At 40.6% G+C, this 23,650-nt stretch overlaps 1 protein-coding gene and 1 long non-coding RNA gene across 2 annotated transcripts in view; both read left to right on the top strand.

Annotated features, from left to right (window-relative positions):
• The window catches only part of LOC109637034 (transmembrane protein 132D), a 200,081-nt gene extending 184,800 nt beyond the window's left edge, over window positions 1-15,281 (top strand). The window contains exons 7-16 of the mRNA XM_020099141.2: window positions 3,017-3,222; window positions 6,179-6,242; window positions 6,379-6,510; window positions 6,911-6,988; window positions 9,226-9,288; window positions 9,794-9,922; window positions 11,415-11,543; window positions 11,660-11,959; window positions 12,066-12,340; window positions 12,882-15,281. Coding sequence (XP_019954700.1) covers window positions 3,017-3,222; window positions 6,179-6,242; window positions 6,379-6,510; window positions 6,911-6,988; window positions 9,226-9,288; window positions 9,794-9,922; window positions 11,415-11,543; window positions 11,660-11,959; window positions 12,066-12,340; window positions 12,882-13,509 — 2,004 coding nt within the window. The 3' untranslated portion in view covers window positions 13,510-15,281. The remainder of the gene's footprint in view (window positions 1-3,016; window positions 3,223-6,178; window positions 6,243-6,378; window positions 6,511-6,910; window positions 6,989-9,225; window positions 9,289-9,793; window positions 9,923-11,414; window positions 11,544-11,659; window positions 11,960-12,065; window positions 12,341-12,881) is intronic.
• A 3,298-nt stretch (window positions 15,282-18,579) lies between these two features.
• LOC138407457 (uncharacterized) overlaps window positions 18,580-23,650 on the top strand; it is a 179,892-nt gene continuing 174,821 nt past the window's right edge. Inside the window, exon 1 of the long non-coding RNA XR_011240854.1 lies at window positions 18,580-18,714. This is a non-coding gene — a long non-coding RNA (uncharacterized lncRNA). The remainder of the gene's footprint in view (window positions 18,715-23,650) is intronic.

Raw genomic sequence — 23,650 nt, forward strand, 5'->3', positions numbered from 1 at the left:
GACAAAAAGCAGAAGAGGGGGTCAAGAAAGGGAAATGGTGAGTGTTGAGGGAGATGTAAAAGAAGTTAAAGGCAGAGAAAGAAATAAGGGAAATTGAAAATAGCAAGCACAGAGGCGAGGGGCCGGGCACCTTCCCTTTTATGTTTGAGGAGCGGCAGCAAAAAGAAGAAAGTAGAAAGGGAAAAAAATTAAAAGGTGAGAAGAGATAGAGAGAAACAGTTTAGCTCTGATGTACAGAATGTTAACCTCTTTTCAGATCAAAGAGTTTCCTGAGGAAGCCAGAAAAAAATGTCACACCACACAAAGTGTGTGTTGCTCTTGTGTGTTGATTTATATGTATCACAAAAAATAAGAACTTCTTTTCTGAGCTCGATCTGGCCCGAGGGCAAAAAACGATTTACAGGGAAGGTGACGCAAAACATGAGTTCCATATTTCATAATCCAAATGTTTACTTAAAATCTAACCAGACAAGTTAAAAGATGAACATTTCCTTTACAGTGTTTACTCTTTTACTCTTCAAATGCTTTTTGTGCACAAGTGAGCAAGAAGACTGGTGTATCGATTCTCCTCCAAAATGGCTCTCATTCAGTTTGCATGTTATAATTATTAAATAAAACATCAAAAATAAATGTAATGCCAGCCTATCACAGAGCATAGATAGAGACATATAAAGACAAACAACCATTCTTACTAACATTCACAACTGAGAAGGGAAATTTAGAGCCGATTAAACTGAGCTGTATATGTTTGAACTCTGGAAGGAAGCTGGAGTACCGATGTGCAAAATCCACTCAGTTAGTGTCCTGCACTTCTCGCCATAGTATGTGGTCAGAGAGAGCACAAAACAAAGAAGTAAATTGGTCTGAACACGGCTTACAGACGCAGTACATCCCATTTGAGTCATGTTTTTGACATAAGTCTAAAATGCAAGTATTTGATCTGTTTTCATTTCCAGTTAATCCTGAGAAAAGTGTTTGGGTCTCCCTCTAAGGGATGGAAGAGCTTACATGGTTAGAACCTCAGAGAAACCATGCAGGCTAAAGAACTAAAACAAAAAAGCCAAGGCTGGTGAATTTCTGGCATGAATATGAAGGAGCTGTTGTGTATATATAAACACAGGGGAAGTGTACCCCAGGCAATATAGTGTTATAAATACACATATACATTTAAAACCAGAGCAGTGGAGTGAATATGAAGTGGGACTGAGAGGAAGGGACGGCTCAACCTCGTGGAAATGTGCAGTTTCACAAAAGATGGAAAAACCCATAAAGTTAAGACCGACAGGCAGAGAGAGTCTGAACATATACAAGTCAGAGAAATACCGACAAGAGGAGAGAACGTTGAATGTGAGAATGATATAGGAAGAGGGAGGAGGGGAAAGAAACAGTGTGTGCAGGCTAAGTGCGGCGTGAAGAGATGAAAGAGGAAAAAGGGATAAAGGGAGGATACGTGAAAGAGTGGAAGGGTAAGTTATATACTGTGCACGCCACAAACGGATGAATGACTGTGAAGATAAGAAGGGAATCAGAAATAAGGGGGAGGGGCAGAGAGAGATGGAATGGCAATAAATATATTTAACATAGTTGCTGAGATTTATGTAATTTGAAATTTTCTGTCATAATTGGTTTGTTGTTTTTCACATTTAGAGGATTTTATAACTTTTCCCATTTTGTCCTGTTTGGCGTTATGGGGTAATGTAAGCAGGAGTCATGATGTTGCACAGGTACATTATAATGATTTCTGACTTATTATCATTTGTTCTACTCTATAGAAGCATTTAGCTCCATCACCATCTCAATATCCTCTCATTGGGTGATGATCAGTTTCATCCTTCCTCTATTGTTGATGAAATGTGCGACAATTTGTCCAGAAAACGTCGACTGGATCAGTCACACGGTCGGAACGAGTGAGGAGGGTGGAAATGAAAGTGACCATAATCCAGGCTTTTTCAATTGTTCTGCCTGTCACATTGACTGTAAGGCTGCTGTCCACTTCTTGAAATACAACCATAATAATCCAGTGTCTACATACATTTTTTACACTTCACTATCAACTTTATTTGAATAATACTGTTAGAAAACCACATTTCCATGATTATGGAAATAGAAAACATGCAATGGGGCTTTTAAGGACATTAAGTGAGTTCATTTAGGTTGACAAGGAAAAGATTTGACTGTCTATGAAAAGTGAAAGAGGTAAACATAAGGACATGTAATGCTTAGACCAGTAGAGTGCAGTGTTTTGGTCAAAGCAAATCCGCAACATAGTTATAATACTCACAATTCACAATACAAGTATCTCAAAGCCGGGGTTAGTAATCCTGGACAAATTAGCAAGAGCAGGCTCCAGTTTGAAAGAATTCAACAGATACATCCTACGTCCTCTCGTGAATACACACCGACTGACGACCGCTAGAATCAGACTTTTCACCTGCGCCTCAGCAGTTTACGTCTCTGCAGCTGAAGACTCTGGTTATGTGCAGTGAGAGCAGGGTGCACATAGACAGACTGGTCCGTGAAAGCTTTTTCTCTTTAAACAGATGACTTTATTTATTTTATGTGAAGAGGGTTTCAACAAATTAGATTTTTTTTAAAAAGAGTTCCAGAAACACATTACCATTCCAAACCCTTTAAATTTCGCCCTACTATTTCAGAAAGAGCTGTGGCTGCCGTGTATTTAATGTGCTGTTAAATATCTCAATGCATAACCATAAAACTGAGTATGTATCGGTCTCTAACTTTAACCAGAATATTTTTACAACTGTTCTATTTCACCTGCAGTGAAAAGGAGTATTCTCATAGGTTGTTTTATCGGGTGAAAGCAATTATACTCTTGTCTTAAAATGAATGTTATTTACTTTTCTCAGGATGTTACACTCAGAATGTTGTTTGTTGCAAATCTACAGAAGCACATTATGAACCTGCATCTGTTTCTGCAGAAATAACTGCTGTGTGTCTGTTATAAATATCCTCAACTCAACCAATCTCATTTCCCCTTTTGTGCTCTGTTCCTCAGGTGTCTCCAAACTGTGACCAGGTCTTGGTGAATGGTAAAGAAATGCGCGGCCGTCAGTCTTTGGCAGTCAACTTCACCTACCTGCACCTGTCGGCTCAGCTGCAGCTCACCGTCTGGGTTCCCAAGCTGCCTCTGCAGATCGATGTGTCCGACACCGAGCTGAGCCAGGTCAAAGGCTGGAGGGTTCCAATCATCACTAACAAGAGGTAACGTACCTGAGGGAATGAGGGAAGGGAATTACATTACAGTTATCAAATGATCTGGGCCCATTCAGAGGAAAACAACATCAAGAGTTCAAGGAGTCGATGGCTTTTGAGCATCAGAAATTACAACACAATGGACAGATGTAAAGATATCGCTGGTGTAAATGTATGGCTTTATATGACTTGATGACAAGGAGCATTGTAGGTAAGAAAACAATTTTATGTTCCAGCGCTGTTTCGGAATTTACAAGGAATCACCTGCAGTGAATGACTGAATCAAATCTGCATATTAAGCAATGAGGAAATGTTTGAATCTGTGAACCTAAATGCTGAAGAGAGGTACAAGGGATAAAATCTAGTTTAATCGTGGAAATGAGGGTCCCGGCAGAGAACGACTGAATATGAAAAGCGAGAGAGTTGCAGTTTGCAGGACGGAGCCAGAGAGGGTCGATCTGAGAGCTGGGTTGGATGACTGGTCAGTCGACTGGAGACCGAGCAGAGCAGGGGAACAAAAAGCTGGGCAGAGAGCCGGGCAGGACGAGTGGCCAGCAGGCAGGAGAATGAGCTGGGGACGAGTCTGATGAGGCAGGAGGTGGAGTGAAGCTAGAGACCAGAGGAGATGAGCTAGTTATGGAGAGGTGTGTTGAGGCAGAGAGTCGAGCAGGGAAACATACAAATACAAGTTACTACCTTGAATATTAAGAAACGAAAGGTTTTACTTTTCGAGAATCACAAATCCTCTTTGAATAGCTCGTAGATGTCATTTTGATGTGTTTTAGTTACTAATGCGTAAAATCGTAATACGTTTATGTGTCTATTTCTGAAAAAGCAGGACTAAGTGTGAATGTGTGTGTCTGTCGTTGTGTGTGTGTGCATGTGTGTGTGTGATATATCGCTTAGGGAATGGACCAGAGAGCATACGTCGTTCCAGCCAGTCAATAATTTCCTATGAGGTCAAGGCCTGCCTGGCTATACTGATGACAACTATTATGGCTTTAGCATCATTGCCAGAGAATTACACAAACACACACACACACACACACACACACAAACACACACACACACACACACTTTTCAAACAGGAGATAATGAAAGTACTGAAGGTGGGTGACAACTGTTCTGTGTAGTGTGTGTGTGTGTGTGTGTGTGTGTGTGGTAAAGGACTTTTGATGTGCATTTAGAGCATTTAGAGCATTTATCTTTTATCCAACCTGCAGTATAACCTTTCAGTTTTTAATCCAGTTGAACGCTGCAGTTCATTATTTGTAACTGTATAACAATTATTGTTATACAAGTGCACTGTTTCTAAATCAACTCCTCTGAAAAACCTTGTTTGTTGGTTGTTTTTAATTTCAGAGACTAAATGATTAGTTGTATGAGCTGAATAAAAATATATATGTTTCAATGCGTTTTTTCTTCCAATTTATATTTATACAATTAAAGATTGAGAGGATACTTGAGTCTTTACAGAAGTGTGTTTCCTCTGTGCTTACATTATTTTTCTCCCTGTACACAGATGCAGGCGCATCCGTGTACTCATAATATGAGTACACAATATACATTTACAATATGGTGGAAGGAAAAGGTTGCATCGTTTAGATTCACAGTCACAATAGCGAATTTATTTTTCAGGGTCGTTAATAACAGTGCTTATTAACTTGCACCATATTCACTCAGTTTAATATCAGATGAAATGCATGTATATACCCTCTTCTTCTCAGGTTATAGAATCATTCTACCTTTTTTCTCTATTCATACATCCCTCTATGCCTCTATGCTCCCATGTTTAATGGTGCATTTGTGTGTGCATGGTCATTTTATTGTGTGTGTGTGTGTGTGTGTGTGTCTGTGTGAGTAGTAGATGTGTTGTAGTGTTTATTCCCTGACTTCCTGCTATTCTCTTCTATTTTTCAATTTTGCCAATTTCTGCTCTGCTCAGCCACCAACTAGCGCATGCACACGCACACGCACACTACTCTTACACACTTATGTCTCCCCTAACCACTATCTCACAGATTGAAAGACAAACACTAGTGGGCAACCAATCTCACACAGACACGTACACAACTGGGCCACACAGACATATTTTCTGTAATATTATTTGTGTGTGTGTGTGTGTTTGTGTTCATTCTCCTCAGCTGCAGAATTACACAGAATATACTTTTATTATATTCAAGGAAAATAAAACAATTTAATCGGTCTCGTAATAATCAGAAACAGCAGCTTCTAGATTCAGTGAGCTCAGGATAATGATAATATAATCGATATAGCACATAATAATATAATTGATAACGGTCAGGGATGATGGAGGATATCTACCACAGCAAAATGCTTATAAATAAAGCTTTAATCGTGAACACATAACAGAGAAGTCAAACTCAAACACATGAGTAAAATTATTCTTGAAATGAGCAGAGTGAAGATTTTCCGGAGAACAGTATTGGGATGCAATGAGGAAAGTCATTTTCTCTCAGAGTTACATGTAATGATGAATCTGACATCAGTTGCTTCTCATGCACGGCAGAAAAGTTTATTCAGTCCACTTTTATAGCCTCTTGTCATTGCTGGTGGACTCGGACATGACGCTTCCTCGGATGGAAGGGTGTCCGAGTACCGAGGGTCTGATAGCAGACTGATCAGCTGGTTTCGATGGCCTCACTTTAGAATCATTATCATTTCTGTGCTCAAATAGGATTTTCATTTTTGCCTTTCATGTCCAGTTTTAAATTTTATAATTTGGTTAGTTGTTGTGCAATGTTTCATCAAAGACATGGCTGTATGTGTAAATATGTACACAATCAGTCACATCTGGATTAAATACAGGAGTGTCTTTTCTTTGAGTGACAGTTACTTGGAGCAGAGATTATTCTGTAGATTACCGGGAGCTGAGTATAAAAGTGACATTTAATTACCAGATAATCTCATCCTCTGTTCTCTCATTTACCTCTGCTCTTCATAGACCCACCAGAGACAGTGAAGATGATGAAGACGACGAGAGGAAGGGCAAAGGTTGCACCCTGCAGGTATAATGAGATTGGTTTTCAAATCATATTTAAACATCTCATCTTTAGCTTCACTTGGTTTAAGCGTCTGTGCAGTATCATTGTATTTGTTGGTTTTTGATAGAAGGTCTAACTTGCCTTTCTCTTGACTCTCCAGTACCAATACGCCTTGGTGCGCGTCCTCACCCACTTTGTGGCAGAACCCTCTGATCCAGGAGGGGAGATGGTTCACATGTTGGGTGCAGACTGGCAAGCTGATATCACCCACTTGGTGCTGGACCAGCTAAAGGTATACATTCACAAATACACACATGTGTTCATACACTGTTTTTGAAGGAATAATACTGCGTATATTGGCCGGAGCTAATCCCAGTTGACACTGGGTGAGAGGTAGGGTGCAGGTGGTCAGACCATCACAAGTCCAACATACATGCTTCTCATTCACACCTACAATCAATTTAGGTTGTTCAGTTAACCTGCATGTCTTTGGACTGTGGACTCAGAGAAAACCAACACAGACACAGGGAGAACATGCTAACTCCACGCAGAAAGGTCCTGGTCGGCCATTAGGTTCGAACTGTGAGGTGACAGTGTTTTCCGCTGCGCCACTGCCCCACTCAGTCTAAAGATTAGTTATAAATTTGATGAAACTTCTGGTTGAAACTTTCAGCTCTCTCTGTGATCCACAGGTGGAAGATCCTCGTATTGCCAGACTGATAGATGGACGCATTTTGATAGGGCGGGACTTGGGGATCACCACTATACAGGTATGATGATGTTCTGCTCTACATCTATTCCTGGTCATATTATAGCAAATAAGCAGTGTGTGTTCACCCTCGTATCCCAACCTGAGATGTAAAACATAATATGTATAATGTATTTGATTACGCTTTAAATCTGACGTTTAGAAACTGACCCCCTCTAGTGTGAAGATTATACACCAACAACCTAGAATCAGTGTTTGAATTGCATTTGAATTATTCAGACAACACACAACATCGACAACACATCGTTGTTGGACAACAAGCGCGGAGAAAGACGATTGAAAATGTATGATTATGTGAAGCGCGGGGTAATTTGGCAATCGAGACTGCAGCCATAAGCACTCGAGCGACGTAAACATGATCCGCTCTCGCTACCTCTCCTCTTCCTCTCTTGCAGTTTTAAGCCTCGCCTGCCAGCTTGTAACACAATTAGCTACAATTAACTGTCGGATTTGGCCCCGACATCTCAGCGTGGCGTTGAGCAATTACGCACAGACACACACTCGCACTGGCACACGGTGAACACACTTGTGCACTTGCTGAATTCCAATAAGCTGGCCCATTGTGACTGAGTGTGACAGCGTTGGACGGTCCTGTAGCTCACATTACCGGTGTACCGTAATGCAGCCGAGCCAAAACAAATCCACTGGATATGCCCCCGGTCATAGTCAATATACTTTTAGTTTTACTCTATCATAACATTTTACATCCTCCTCTTTAATGTAACAATATCTAAAATGTTGATATTTATGATTTAGCATTGAATTTTAGTACGAGTGCTTACATTGCATGATTGCTCTGTAGTTTACGTGTTAGAAATGAGTTGGCATTGAGTTCAGTTCAGCAGCGGCGAGGAAGAAATTGGGGAACAGCTGAACGTGTGTTTGCATCCCACTGACTGGGCACTTCTGCGCACAAACACACAAACACACAGACGATGGAGCATACGGACAGCTGTGCTCTGTTTGGGAGCAAGGGGAGAGAATTTACCCAGCATTCCCATCGAGACGCCAGAGTCGACAGCCGTCATTTGATAGTTTGACATTTCAATTTTACCCCCCAGCTCCGTCTCCCTGACTCTCGCCTCTTCCTCTCCTCCCCTTCTCTCCCTCCTTTCAACCCCCAAGTCTCTCTCTTTCTCTCTCTCTCTCTCTCTCTCTCCCTCTCCCTCCTTCTCTCTATCGCCTTCTTACTCTGAGTCTTGAAGAGCAATCCCACAGCCGTCAATCACCACATTTTGTTACCTCGCTAAGGATGGGATTGAGTTTGACGCCCCGATCTGTTCACTGAGAGATTTTCTTTGTACACCAATCAGATCTGTCTGTCCTCCTGTCGCCGGGCGGAGTAGTACACTACTACACAGGGCTCCTAATCTCTATCACTGTCTGTCTGCTGCTCCCACTCTCCATCTGCAGCCCAATCACTTCTGCGCTCCGTCTTTCTGGCCCCTCTCACTTTCTGTCCTCTCCCATTTGTCATCGTCTCTCTCTTTGACACCTTCTCCATTTATTCCTCCCTCACCATTTCTCACGCTCCCATTGACGGTTTCACGCCTGCAGCTTTGGCCTTGTGCTTTGTTTATGCTAAGTTGTCTTAGTTGGTCGTAGTTGAGTGACACAGAGGAGCACAGCTGGGATGCAGACGGGCACTTTGTGTGTGAGTGTGTGTTTCCATCATGTAAAATGGATGACATCCTGTGCCGACTGTAGACAAAACTCACTCCAGCCTGCATCTTGTTTGTGCTGATTTTGTGCTGAGTATGAGTCTAACACACTGCACTGTTATCCAGCTCTCACTGCTCCCCCGTCCATGTTAAACACTACACTCTCCCTTTAATCACTGAGACAACAAGAGCTTTTTTCATCTACCTCTATCCCGTATAGAGTTATAGAGGTAGAGAGAGTCGTCCGCTAACCAGAGGGTTGGTGGTTCCATCCCCCACTCCGCATTCCAAATTGCCCGGACAGTGTATAAAGGGTGTGTATTAGAAAGAGCACTGTGTATTAAAGTGCTGTAGGAATGTGTGAATGCAACTTGTACTGTAAACCCATTTGATTGGTCCAAAAGACTGGAAAAGAAAGCCTATTTACCATTTTCAGTTTACTTGTGTTTCCTAATTTTGTTCCCATTTTAATAATAAATCTTTTTTATGGAAGACCCAAGACACATTTTTAAAAACATCATATGTAAACTAATTTAAAGTAAAAGATTAAAATCTAAAGTTTATTTTCTCACTGCAGGTTCTGTCCCCACTGTCTGACTCCATCCTTGCAGAGAAGACTGTGACCGTGTTGGATGACAAGGTAAAATAGCATGCTGCTTCATTTTATGTGTTGTTTACGAGATATAGGTCCATTTTATCGGCGTGTATTATGGTTCATTGTATAAATCCCACCTTGCAGATCACTGGTTATACTACGGGAACATATTGAAGTTAATAGCTTAAAATGAAAGGGAGGAACATGCAAAGTGGCTTGCAGAGCAAGTAAACACATGATGGTAGTCCCTGTGAATACTGAACCAAAAGTACTCTGAGCGTCACAGTATCAGATAGAATAAGGAACAAAAAGTCATGTGATTTGATAGCATTTATAAGATTATGGTTCCATTCAGTGTATTCAAAATGTCAGCTATAAATATATGTCATTCTATACCACCATTTTATAGCCACTGCACTATACTATAATGAAAATATCAAAATTCAATCATACTTCAGAAGGTGCCGGATCTATCACACCTTAAAAGTTAGTGTTCTCGTCCCTTTCTTGTTCTGTTAAACTATTAAAAGTAGTATTGTGTTTGGTCTAGGTCACCATCACAGACCTGGGAGTCCAGCTGGTTGCATCTCTGTCCCTCGGTATGACAGCAAGTCCTGGAAATTATCAGGCAATCCAGCTAACGACCACAGCCACAGATCTGCTACACACACTTAAACAGGTAAGTGATGATATAGGTACACGTACATACAGACATATGATTCTGTACATCAATACCTCACTGCCTTTAAGTTTGTATTTGACACACACACACACACACACACACTGATGGACAACATCTTAAGCTGCTCCCCTCTCTACAGTAATACCCCTTAGGTTGTAATCATAGATCTTAAACAGTAATGCTTTGCTGCGGACATCGTATCGCTGCCATCTCTTTCATAATCAGTTTCTAATTAGCAGTGTGTAACTTCCAGCTACAGCACTACTTAACTACAGTTACAACCACCTAAAGGTCTTTTTTAAATGACAGCCAAGGCTTAATATGTACTTAAATAAAAATAAATACTTTGTGTTTTTCAGTTAGTTCAATTTAAATCACAATTGAAACTATTTAATTAATACAAATAAATAATGTTTTTTTGACTCTTACAAAAGTACATAACCATCTAATAGCTATAATAATACAGAAACACAAATCTTAAACCATAAAAACTCACCTACACTCACATGCATAATATACTGCTAGGCTAAAATGTTACAAGCTGTTTCTCCCTCTCTGGTAAGATAGTCAATGTTTATTTTTATCACACCATCTCAAGCTATTACCCCTCACACTCTCCTCTCCCCTGGCATTCCTTCTCCCTGTTTTTACTCTTACTTTTTTTAAATACCCCAAATTATAATTTTTATCCAGGGGCTAATTGGACGAGAAGCAGCTCATCATGATGAAAATCTAGATCTGATCCTGCCTTTTATTTTTCAAACATTAATTCCTCCCCCCCTCCCCCCTGTCTGCTTTTATCAACATCCTTCGCTGTGGAGAGATGATGCAATACTGAGAGGGAAAGTAAGTAGGAGAAGCAAATAGTATCAAAAGAGTTGAAAAACAGAAGACCGGAGGAAAAGAGGGGGATTAGGGACCAGAGGAGGCAAGAAAAATTGTCAATTTAATGTAAGAATAAAGGGAAGGGAAGAAATAAAGTGTTGTTCCTCACATTAGAGCTTAATTGTTTTTGTTTTACCAACACAATCGTGTGATTTCTGATTAAACAAAGCAGTGGGTTTAATAGAAAGGAAATTAGTGGGACAAGATCACAAACAGGGAAAATACATTCTCTACTGAACTGTTTTTATTTATAGAAAAGCTGCTGAATGGTTTTTGTGCTCATTGTACTGGAGGACGTGGACAATGGAGAAGGAGACAAGGAGTGTGTGTGTGAAAAGAACAAATGTGTTGATTCTCTCTTTGTGTGTAACAAGATGCTGGTTTTGTTAGAATACAAACACAGTTGAATCATTCAGATCACATTGACGCTACCAAGGACAACAAATAACTTCACCTATTACACTCACACAGCAGCAGGTTTAGAAAGATTGCTGTGGGTCCAACAGAATTAAAATCCTGGAGGAAATGGGTCTGTCAGTGTAAAGTTATTATTCCTCCAGTGTTGTTATTGTTTCATTGTTTTTTTTCTTCTGGTTTTATTCAGGAAGCTGTGGTCAGTGCGTGGATCCAGTACAGTGACGGTTCAGTAACACCACTTGATATCTATGATTCCAAGGACTTCCTCCTCTCAGCTGTCTCACTGGACGAGAGAGTCATCTCCATAACCAATCAGGTACTTGCAGCTTCCTACTTGATCGGATATGTAAAGTTAAAGATTTGTAAAAGATTTTTGCAGATAATGCTGCCAAAGCATAACTCAACCATCTTCATATTGCTCCTGTCATGTAGGAGCAGCACTGGCCGATTGTGGTCGCAGAAGGCGACGGACAAGGGCCACTGGTTCGTGTCGAGATGGTCATCTCTGAGACCTGTCAGAAGTCCAAAAGGAAGAGCGTCTTAGCATCAGGAATTGGCAATGTGTTGGTGAAGTTTGGGGCAAAGGGTGAGGACAGAGGTGAGATGGGAAGAGGAGCCCAGGAGGACGGAGGAGGTATGGACAACAGCACCAGCGAGCACCGAACAAAGGACGGAGGAGAGTGGAAGTCCAACGGTGCAGCAGTGGATCGAGAGGAGGGAGCCATGAGGAAGGTGAGAGGAAACACTGGAAGAAAGTTATTTCATTTTTGAAATTTGAAAATAAAACCCACTTTGAATGAAAGTTAAACGTGTGCATGTGTTATTTTCCCCTCACCAGGTCAGCACAACAACCAAGAGCACAGTGATCCATCGTGCTTCAGGTGGTAAAGCCGCCAGCGGAGGAAGCAGCAGCAGCCGAGGCAGCGGTCCAAACCAAGCCGGGGACCAGAGCACCTACCCAGCACAAGTGGAAGTGCCAGGGGGTGGAGACAGTGAGCTGAGCCACACCACCAGAGGCCTGTCCGACCTGGAGATCGGGATGTATGCCCTACTGGGAGTTTTCTGTCTGGCAATACTGGTCTTCCTCATTAACTGTGTCAGCTTTGCTTTCAGGTAAAACATTGAAAAAATTCAGGACTTGTGTTGGTAGGTTAAATAGAAAGGCCTTCATTCAGTTACCCCACGGTTTAAAAACCTTATTGTGTGAAACATTTTATGATCTGTATACCAAGCACCCCACGTTGATAGACATTATGTTCACTGGTTAAATCTCCATCCAGTGTTGTTTCCCAGGTGACTATTTGACAGAGAATTTTGGTTATTTTCATTTGACAATTTAATTTATTATTATTGTATTATTTTTGCAACAAAATAGAAAAACTAATTAAAACAATTGTACACGCACAATTAAAACTGTCAACTCAACTAGTATTCTTAAATGTTTTCTTTAATTAGTTTACAACAATATTTTGCAGGTGAGAGTCTGATGACATTTTAAAAGATTTAAAATTGTCTCTCTGCTCTGCTGTATTTAACTGTCTACTATCTAAACTGAGATACCCACTGTAAATGTAAAAGCAACAGCTCAGCCTGGTATTGCACTTGATCAAGATTTTACTTTATTAGTAAAGTAATTATTGTCCTTTGTCTGCAGATATCGTCATAAGCAAGTCCCTGTTCTGGAGACAGGAGGCAACATGAACCACGCCCATGACTGGGTTTGGCTTGGCAACGAAGCTGACCTTTTAGCTGCCCACCCTGACCAATGCCATGGTGGGCTGCCAGATGAGTGCACCACCATTATTGACCGGAATGAAGGAGGATATGAGGAGAGCAAGTATCTGCTGAACGGGGCTGGCAACACCTTGGTGATGGGCGTAGGCACAGGCATGGGCACTATTAGCAGGAGTGGTGGCACAGGTGGACACCGGGGCATCGCCCACGGACAAACCTTACCCCGATCTGTCCCAGAGCCACATCAGTGCCTTTCAGCAATCACTACCGGTGGCAAGGATGCCACTGGTCAAGCGGAGCACCTGAATAATTCCCCCAGAGCCACGGCAGCAGCTGCGGTCGCAGCTGCCAAACGCAAACGCGTCAAGTTCACGTCTTTTGCCACCGTTCTGCCCAATGATAATTCGGGCGGGGGTGGCCCGTACACCAACTCCTCAGTTCTGATGACCAATGGGAGCGAGGATGACATCAAGTGGGTGTGTCAGGATATGGACCTGGGTCAGTCTGAAATCAGAACCTACATGGAGAGGCTACAAGACAATCTGTGACCGATGGGAAAGACTCTGAGGAATGGAGGGGCATAGGATGAATGCAGGCGGGGGGGAGGAAGGACAATGAGTACAATTCACCTGTAATGCCTTTGCAATGGATGAAGGGAGGAAGGATGGGATGAACAAGTAGGAGGAACACAAAGTGAGGCGAAGATTATTGAACAGTGTAGGGGGTGCTTAGCTTCAGCTCCCTTGAGGCTATGAGAAACATACTGTCATCACTAGCTTACACTGAAATCAATGGTAGCAAACAATGAATAACATTATGAATTTATTTGATATTATTTATTGTGAAAGTATTAGTGTAAAATCAATAATTAGATCACTATTGGTTATGAATGTTAATTTTCAGAGCACCAGTAAACCATTGTGCTATACAGTAAATTCAGGGTATGTTGCTGGATAAACATTATGAAGCCACTATACATTGAAAAAAAGTTGACAAGAACTTTCATCATAAGTCTTTTTTACTCATGTGGTATATTGCCAACATTGACTGTGGCTGTTGATTAATTATTGAGAGATCTAGTTTTAATATACAAACGTGTCATTTACCTGCTGATGCTGTTGAATTCTTACATAATGAATCGCTGATGTGCAGCAAAGATACAGTCTACTCTTGTTCTATTATGTGACCCATCTCCTTTTTTGCATTGCTCATAAGTAAAATGTAATATGTAAAAAATATATATATCCCAAGTACTCAACTACAAATTCAGGCACTTTGCAGTCACCAGTAGGAGTTGCCATCCAGCACTGTGTTCAGGCAATCTCGCTTCTTTCCCCCAAACGGTAGGTGCCAAGAGTTGGAAAATGAAATGTCACACAAAAGACTGTTTCTCCCTTGGATCCAAGACAGAGGCATTTAATCTTGCACAATTCCAAACAGGAAAGGACATTAGCCATATTTGAGGCTCTCTAACTGTATTCAGAAGCAGTCCAGTCGTCCCCTGGCCCCCTCTCTGTGTCTGTGACTGGACAGCAGCAGAAACTTTATGAACTAAAGTGCACAGTGAAATACTGTGAAACACTGTCTATAAACTAAAATGGGACAGACTGAGGTGTCTCCCATAAAAAGAGGAGGTTGCTTGGGGTTTGCAAAGCCTGACGGAACACCTAATAATGAGGATTATTTAAAACAGAACTCACGTAGGCTTCGACACAGACCAGAGTACCTACAGTGTTATACATGGAGCTAACAGGATATTCTGGAAGACAATACAATACAAATGAAAATGGAGTAACACTCTTGAACATCTAACTGATAGACATGGGTTCATGAAAACATGTTTGTTCTTTCTGAACTCTATTATATAGATATTTCTTCCCTTCGTTTCTTCTTTTTTTTAAATATAATGTTTTTTATTATGTTTTTCCTCATTATTTAATTCCTTAGTTGGGAGGATGTTAATTGTAGCTTTTTATTTCAGAGGTTTATTAAGATTTTAAGGATATATTATTCTTTTTTTTTCTTCTTCTAGAGATCTATTTATTTAAATTAACAATTGAGAGGGTGAGGACCGGAAGAAAAGCCAAGGGCATTAGACCTGCTGGCGAATGATAGCACATACTGATGGAGACGAAGTGAAAGGACGGAGACAGGACAAGCAGAGGTTGCCTCACCTTCGTTAAGCTCAGGTGACGAGTCATAAAGAACCGACAATAAAAAAGGAGAACTGTAAGATTGTCAAGATTGCAATATTTATTTATAGTTGTGTTGCTGTTTCAAAGTACACTGTATGTTGTAAATAAATAAACATGCTTCAAAGTGCTTGTGAATAAGATTGCAGGTCACTAGCCAACAACATGGTGATATTTTGTACATTTTAGGGTGCAAATATGGTACACAATACTATCTACCACCACAATGTGAAAGTGATTAATATTGGTTCTTATTGGTTCCTTTTTCTAAAGATGTTCCTGTCTTTGTTTGAACTATTGGATGAGTTTTGTTTTTGTACAGGGTATAGGAATCAGTTCACCTCCAAAATGAGATGTAAAAATGGAGGCATTCCATCTTGTATCACGACTCAAAAGTGCTTGAGGACGGTGAGTCTGAGGATCCATTTCAGAGAGAAAACCAAATCAAATGTTTGGATGTTTCCTGGTGGACTAGTCCAACGGAAAACAGAGGCAGAGTTTGGATTACTGCCGAAACTAAGCATCTCTTTTTTCAATCATTCGTCTAACAAGAAACACAAGGAACATGCACATTGAAATCACAACTCAAAAGATTGGGTCTGAAACAGAAAGAAAAGAGGATGGAAGGAAAAAAGAGCTCTGATAGATGAGAGTTAAAACCCCTGAGCTGACTACAAATGGAGGAACTGTACAGCCTCCACCAAAGCAATAGATATTTTTGACAACTGATTGCGACTATAATGTTTGTTTTGGACATATGCACATTGCTCTGCTATGAACGAGGAGGTCAGACAGGTGCAAGTTCAAAAGTCACTTGAGATAAACGTGTAGCAATGTCCTCAGATGACAAACCTTTTGACTCTAACTATAGAACTGAGTTAAATCATACTCAACAGTTTATGTGAGACCTATTCTACCTGGACAGTTCTGGAAATAATATAAGGTTGGTTTTGGGAGAATCTTGTAGGGGAAATTTTAGCTTTAATTTGATACATCAGAAAGACTAATCTATAATAAGAAGAAGACATTGTGCAAATGACTGCATTCTTCATGGACTACAGCTGAACTTTGGCACCATTCCCGAGAGGAATTATTTCAAAACATAAATGTTTGGCATCTTTGCAACTTATGGTTAAAGGACAGCTGTTAGCAATGAAAGGGTAGAAAATTTGTATTATTAATTTATAACATTTAGCAACTCATTTCCAATAAAGAGCTACAGAGATTTTTTTTATTAACTATGCTCCAAAGAATATTAAAACTCATTTAACTCAAAATAGTTGAGTTGAACACAAGTCTGACGAGAAAGCTTCAGATCTGGATGCAGCTCAGTTTTGTTAAACTTAATCAACAGCTGCTGTATCCAATCTTATATGACGCTGTCTTATTCTTCGGGGATAAACAAGGAGGCCTAACTTTCAGAGGAAGGTTTCACATTAGCTGCTGTGGATGTCTCCTTAAACACAGCATACTGCAATAACACCTATTATATGTTTTGAGGAACCACAATAGTTCTGTATTCTGCTACACATGTCTAAAAATACTTGTTTTCAGACCAATGTGTGAAACGTCTAATGGTGGAAACAAAAAATGTATTTCGAAACAAATTCCTCTTGGACGAAGCCTACGCACAGCTGTGGTTCACCAAACAAGAAAGCAATAAAAATGTTACTTCTACAGTAGAGACACCAGACAACAAGACAAAAATATATTCTCTTAAACAAAAATGTGTTCAGTTGTTAGTGTAGTTACATTGAGGGGTACACATGAGCAGCAACTGAGCGTGCTACAGGTAGAATAGGTGCTAGCAGACACGAGCCCTGAAGGTTATTTGTTAAATTTTTTGGTTTCTTTTTGCTATTGTCATTGTTTAAACATGGTTCTTGGAGGCCAATAAAGATCCATAACCAAAAAAATGACAGTCTGTTCATTTGTCTTGTAATATTGTATTACTGTTTTATCCACTTGAGTTAGACTAAAAGTAATAAAAGTCAGGTGTCTGTTGTGATTGTCTATGATCCTACTGTGCAAACCAAAATGTAAGGATCACCCATGTTTTAATCACCAGCCTTAAGTGACCTGCTGCTTGGAGGCCCAGCTGGAAACTCAAGGAGAGACGCATTTACCTCAAAAGTGAATTAAGATATTGTTTTTCACCGCATTGCCATGAGATGTATAGAATTACATATCCATGGATGAAAATCATCCTCTGGCATACTGTCTCAGAAAGGAAGCAGAAGCGGGGAGGATATGTTTTGACTCATATCGTCTCTAATGAGATGCATTACAGTGGTTGAGTTGCGGTCAGTCTTGAACCACTGTCATCGACTTGACCAGGCCTAAACAAGTGAATGGAAAATGCTACAGGCTGTCACCGCTGTGCTGAGATTCTTGTCTTTCATTCAGAAATATTAAGCCTTCTGTTTGCCAAGGACTTTCCAGTCCGTCTACAAAGACATGATACAGAGAGGACACAACCGTATGAAGCTCGACTCCTCTATCTAAAACTCAAAGGCATTTCTCATATTGGTGAAGATAAATGCACATGTGTAAACATTATTGTTGATGTTGAATGAGTCAGTCACATCCAGATTGTTTGGACAGAGTCCACAGTTTGTCAGCAGGGTCTTGTTGGCCCATTAAATGTGGTTCAACAAATCAAATAATCCCAGATATTACACAAAACTGTTAGTGATGATTTTTTATTAAATCTAGGCTTAATCTGGTATTGCAGTTTATGTAAACATGCACTTGTATTGGTCTTCACTATATTTGAATCAAAATGCACATAATCAGAAGACTCTTACATCTGTACCTTAAACCTGAGTTATTCTATGTTGGAAAAAGAATAGCCATGAAACTACAGCATTGATGACATACCACTATCATTAATACTAAGAGATATCTTTACTACTTTATGTACTTTCATGTATTTCCTGTTTTTTTCATTGACTCTCTGTAGTTCTGTAATAATCTGGCACAGGTTTCATGAGATTATTTTCCAAATCTTTAGGAATAAACAGAATAATAATTTTCACAGAGGCCATCTGGACACATAATCACTCATTAAAGAGTCTTAATGAACATTAACAGCTGAGTTCATTTATCAAGTAAAGGACATTTTTTATTTCCTTTGGTTCAGCTGCCTCAGAGGAGTGAAACAGCGCCACCCTGGGTTCCATCCGCCGGTGCACAGTTCCGTTGCGTGGTCAACGGTGGAACTGCAGTTTCCCCGGTGCAGCAGCAGCAGCAGCACCCGGAAGGTGAGGTCAGGTGAAGCTCCTCAGACAAGTGTGTGTGTGAGGCCTTCAGCTGAAGAAGACACAGAGAAAAGAGACAGAGGAGACATTAAGACAAAGTTTACCGCGTTTTAACGGAAAGAGAAGGTGTTAGCTTGTTTTCCCGGTGCTAATTCTACAAGCTAACGGTTAGCTTAGCCGCCAGGAAGTCTGAGTCAGGAGGACGGACAGGAGATGGTTTTCGTCAGCGTGACGTGAGACGGATGATGGGAGCTCCTTGTCTCCATGGAAGATAGAAGATGGAGTTTAAAGTCAAGTCACAGTGAGTCACATCTTCTTCGCTGTCAGTGTGTGTTGAACTGGATGTTAATGAGCCCACATTAGCAATGGAGGCTACTGGACTGTTGCTGTTGTCCAACAACAACAAGAATATCTTGAAATGTGTGGGAAGTTAATTGATACGCGCAGCACTGTTGTTTTCTGTTCAGGCTTGTGATGGGTATCAGTTTATAAACCATTGTGGGGCTGTGTTTGTTAGAGGACACACTGGAAGGTTGTGTTTAGTCGTGTTACACCACACTGAAACTACAGATCTGTCTTTCTTAGCTTCCTTGATTAAAAGCACCTTCCTACTTCACACCTAACTACTTTCAATCACTTGGTTTTTAAACCACACCGAATGAGCAACACAGTTTCAGAGTAAATTCCTCAAATTTGGTGCCATCTCCTCGAGGGCTGCCATGGGGAAAGTTTTCTTGGGCCTGCAGAACGGACCATTGCTCATCAAACAACAAAACACAGTAGGCAAGGACATATTGTGTAATAATAAAAACACTTAAACAGTTAAAACATGAAAAGGATATAATGCATAAAATATGGGAAAAGAAACTGGCTTTAAAACCTGAGTGTAAAATGTTCCACACAAAGTGCAAAGGTGGCTGAGATACATGGCTGAATCAAGATGTTTCCTTGTTGAGTAGTGTGATAGACATTGGGACGAATGAGAGCTTGAGGCGGTTGTTCTCACACTTACAGGCTCTGCCTGAAGGTAACAGGTCAAATTCAGAGAACAGTATGTGTGATGGGTCATTATGGATCCAGTTTGCTCGTGTGACCACAGAAACTTTGTATATGCTCTGAAGGACAGTCATTTTGCCCATCACCTTCCTGGCTGTTTTGACCATGTCTGTGACTGTGAGGTCCATATGTGAGAGGGCAGTAAAACAAAATCAGTAACGTGGCACACAATTGATCTACCGCAGATTTGTTAATGTTTTGCTGCGTCTGTCATTGTCACCTCAGAAGCAAAAATCTTTAAGTCTTGTACCATTTACTGTGATAATTATTTATCTCAGCGGAAATCAATTAAAACTATATCTTGAAATAATTTTTGTCCATATCGTCCAGCCCTAAATCAGAGGATAGGAGTATCAAGAATCTTTTTTCACATTTAAGTGAAAGACAAAGTGGTCTCAGGTTGTTGGACTTCACTGCGTCAGTACATTAAATCCATTATGGTTTGAGCTCCGGTTTGTAGTAGCGGTCACAATTACTTCATTTTATGTTTCATGCCAAAACAACAGTGACAACTGGGACCAGTCTGGCCCCAGTGGTTTAAATGATCCAGAGCGAGCTGCGGTAAATTGACTTACACGTGAGGAACTAACTGTTTGAATGAACTGTGACTTTATGTCTTTATATTGGTGGTAAATCAACAGCGTTCCGTTCTTTGGATTGCTCTGTTGGGGCAGACAATAAATAGAACAGTTATCTGAAAATGGCTTCATACAGGACTGAGGTGAGACGGGACAGAATAAGTGACTTGATACCAGTAATACTTGCAACTGCATCAAAGGCACGCAGCATTAATCCGCCTGCTTACTTTATCTTGAGAAATACGCTTTCTTTCATTTACGGACACGCACACATTTTATCTTTATGAATGTTTTTGTTTTGTAAATATATTCTTCATTTAAACACAAAAAGAAAAATGTTTCATTCCTGTCTGAACTGCAGACATCATGTAGTTTCACCCTGTTTGTAAGATGGTGAAATATTGCTGCAAAGCACAAATTGTTGTTGTGCCTTTGCACATTCAGCTGAACAGAGGACAGTCAAATACCTCTGGGGACAGCATGAGCGCATTGAATTACACTTATCGAGTGCTTAAGAAGGAACACCACACTTATTCTCCCTTTACTCTCAACACAGCCTCAGTTCATCATGACATGGATTCTACAAAGTGTTGAAAAGTCTGGTCCATGATGACATGATTGCATCACATGATTTCTACTGCACTTTCATGAGACCAGTTAGAGACAAATTTTGCTTTGTGCCCTCGTCCATTATCAAGCTGGATGATGGTAAATTGTAGCCTTTAAGAGATGCACATGGTCAACTACAGTACAGCACAGATGATTGACTGTTATTATGGGCTGCCAGGAAAACATTCTCCAGTTTGTTGTACCACCAACACCAGCATGGACTGTCGACACAAGGCAGGTTGAGTCCATTAATTCATTTTATTGACGCTACCTGAGAATTTACATTCTTCCAGTCTTTATCTGGTGAGTCTCTGGTTTTACATTTTTCTGGCAGGAGTGGAACTCAGTGTGGTCTCCTGCTGTTGTAACATTGTTTTTAAACTACAGTCCTCTCAGCAACTGTTATTTTTTATGTATTTTGGCCATGAATCAAAAGGCCTGATGACAAAGTAGATTTTCAAAGGCAATGGTAAATGAATACCTCTAACTTACTACTTACTCTCTAACTTTCCAATTTTGCTTATGTGCTTCAATTTGAGTTTTCTTGTGTGACCCTTGAACATGCAGAGCCATGCGGATCCTGCACTGAAATGTATTTTACGCCCCAGTGAGAATGCAGCTATTGACAGAAGCCAGGCTCATGAGGGAAAACAGGAGCAGTAGTCCAAAACTAGATCTTTATTACACTCTATGAGTAGTAAGGGTCACAAAGAGCATTTCAGGCCATTTCCCCTCATATCACCTCATTTCCCTCTATCACATACCACAATGATGATGTTACATTGCCTCTGTGCTATGTGGTTTATTTGTATTTCCAACTTGTCCTCCAAAGTGGACATTTTATTTAGCAACTTTTTTTTTTTAGATTTTGAATTATATTAGTTGTCTTGTTATGGCTATTCATTTTCTTAAAAGGTGGCCTACAAATGCATTCAAATACAGTAATGCCCTATGTAAATGTAGGGAAGCTGGGTCAAAGAAAGCTGGTTGCACGGTTTACCTTGGGCTTTATTGTTTATAGAACAGTGGCTACTTAAGTTTTTTGAGTTTTCCCCAAAGTTTAATCTTATGGTGCTGTAGCTTTTAAAAAAAATTCTTTGTGTGTTTTTGGAAACAAGCTTTGGGTGCTGTTACTTCCATTTTTTGGAGTGTATATGCATATGTGTGATTCATGTTTTATTAAGTGATACAAGACACTTCATGACAATTTTTATTTGGACCCAGCTGACACTGTTTTATGTTTTGCCCTCTTTTAAACCCAACCTACCTGACTAAGTTTCTGTATCTCTAGCTTTTATTTTTCTCTGCCTCTCAGTTTCTTGACCTTATCTCCTTTCTACACACAAGGGTCTTTCTCGTACTTTGACCCTCCCTCTGTTTGACCGTCTGTCTTGCTCTCATACAGCCTCCCTGTCCCTCTCTCATTCGCACATGTAAACAGTATTTCCCTCCAATTTATCGCTGCTTTCCATTAACATGTGTTTTGTCCGTCCCTGCAGGCTTTGCTCTGCTACACCAGTTGATTTACAGCTCTTATCAAATACATATTGCCAAGCGAGTGAGACATGCAACCTTTCATTTGCACGCCGCCACCCTGCAAATTCGACACACTACATTAACAAGAAAAATGAGTGTTGCGATGCATGCCAAGAGTGTGTGTGTGTGTGTGTGTGTGTGTGTGTGTGTGTGTGTGTGTGTGTGTGTGTGTGTGTGTGTGTGTGTGTGTGTGTGTGTGTGTGTGTGTGTGTGTTCGTTAGAGAGAGAGAGACAGAAAGATGTAAGGAAGGAGAAAATACTGTACAGTAAGTGTGCATAAGTTTGAGCTTTATCGTTTGTGCTGGTGAGAAAGCAAGGCAGAGTATGTACATTTTAAATATTGTAATTTATGGCTGCACGTAAATACAGATTTAACAGTGATGGAGGATGTGTGTGTGTGTGTGCGTGTGCGTGTGTGCGTGCGCGCGTGCAGGTGCGTGTGTGTGTGTGTGTTTTTCTGTAAGAGAGAGTAGTGCCAAAATGGCCATATCTACCATCAGGGTGTCCACCAAGAGATGCCAATGGTGAAGTACTGCGTTTAAGTAAACCAAGCGTGGTCCAAAAACACAAAAAACAACACCTTTTGTCAATCGTTACTGGCAAATCCATCATCGAAAAAGGTGCATTAATAGATCAAATAGAGGTTTTATTACATTTGTGCTATGAAACATCCCTGTCAGCTGCAACGAACATGAGAATATTTTGATTTAACATAGAGAGGCTAAGAGGATTTGAGGGATACACTGTGTTGGTACATTGGGTTGTGTGTATGTGTATGTGTGAAAAAGAGAGAAAAAAGTACCACCAGCTACTTGGACAGACATATTTAAACTCAGACTGGATAAAAACCTCAGAATAAGTAAAAGACGATGTATGGAGAGCCGTAGGGGTGGTGGGGTGTTCTTGGTTTGGCTCGATTCGGTTGGCAGTGTGCAACACGAATGAGAGCGACACAGTAAACTACTGACAGAGCTGGTAAAAACTATAAAACATAACTTTTTTACAGTCCAAACGTGTATGAAAGACCCCAAATGATCACTGTAAGCGGACTTAGTGGAGCCGTGCATGACTCCCTGGGTGTCTGCCCTGGGGCTTGGCGGCGCTGTGCACCCTCTCCATCGGGCTGGGGAGCTGTCCGTGGTCCGTGAGTCCATAGCCAGGTGGAATTCTTTCAATAAAACCATGTTGTTGGAATGGAAATAGTACATTTCATTTTTTTCAGTGTCTTCATAGACCACTCACTGTGTGGGGTCTATGTGAGCAGTACACCCAAAGCATGAAGGCTTTAACACTGTATACTTAAGCATTTGTGTATTTATTGCAAGGCATATTGTCATCGCAACATTCAACAATGTAAATGCATATCGCAGGTTTTTCCTAATATCATGCAGCCCTAGTTCTTACAATTGATTGCATATATAAACTTTGTCATTATTTGTTAGTCCATTGTGTTGTCTG

The sequence above is a fragment of the Paralichthys olivaceus genome, chromosome 4 (assembly GCF_024713975.1).
Source record: "Paralichthys olivaceus isolate ysfri-2021 chromosome 4, ASM2471397v2, whole genome shotgun sequence".
NCBI classification, from domain to species: domain Eukaryota; kingdom Metazoa; phylum Chordata; class Actinopteri; order Pleuronectiformes; family Paralichthyidae; genus Paralichthys; species Paralichthys olivaceus.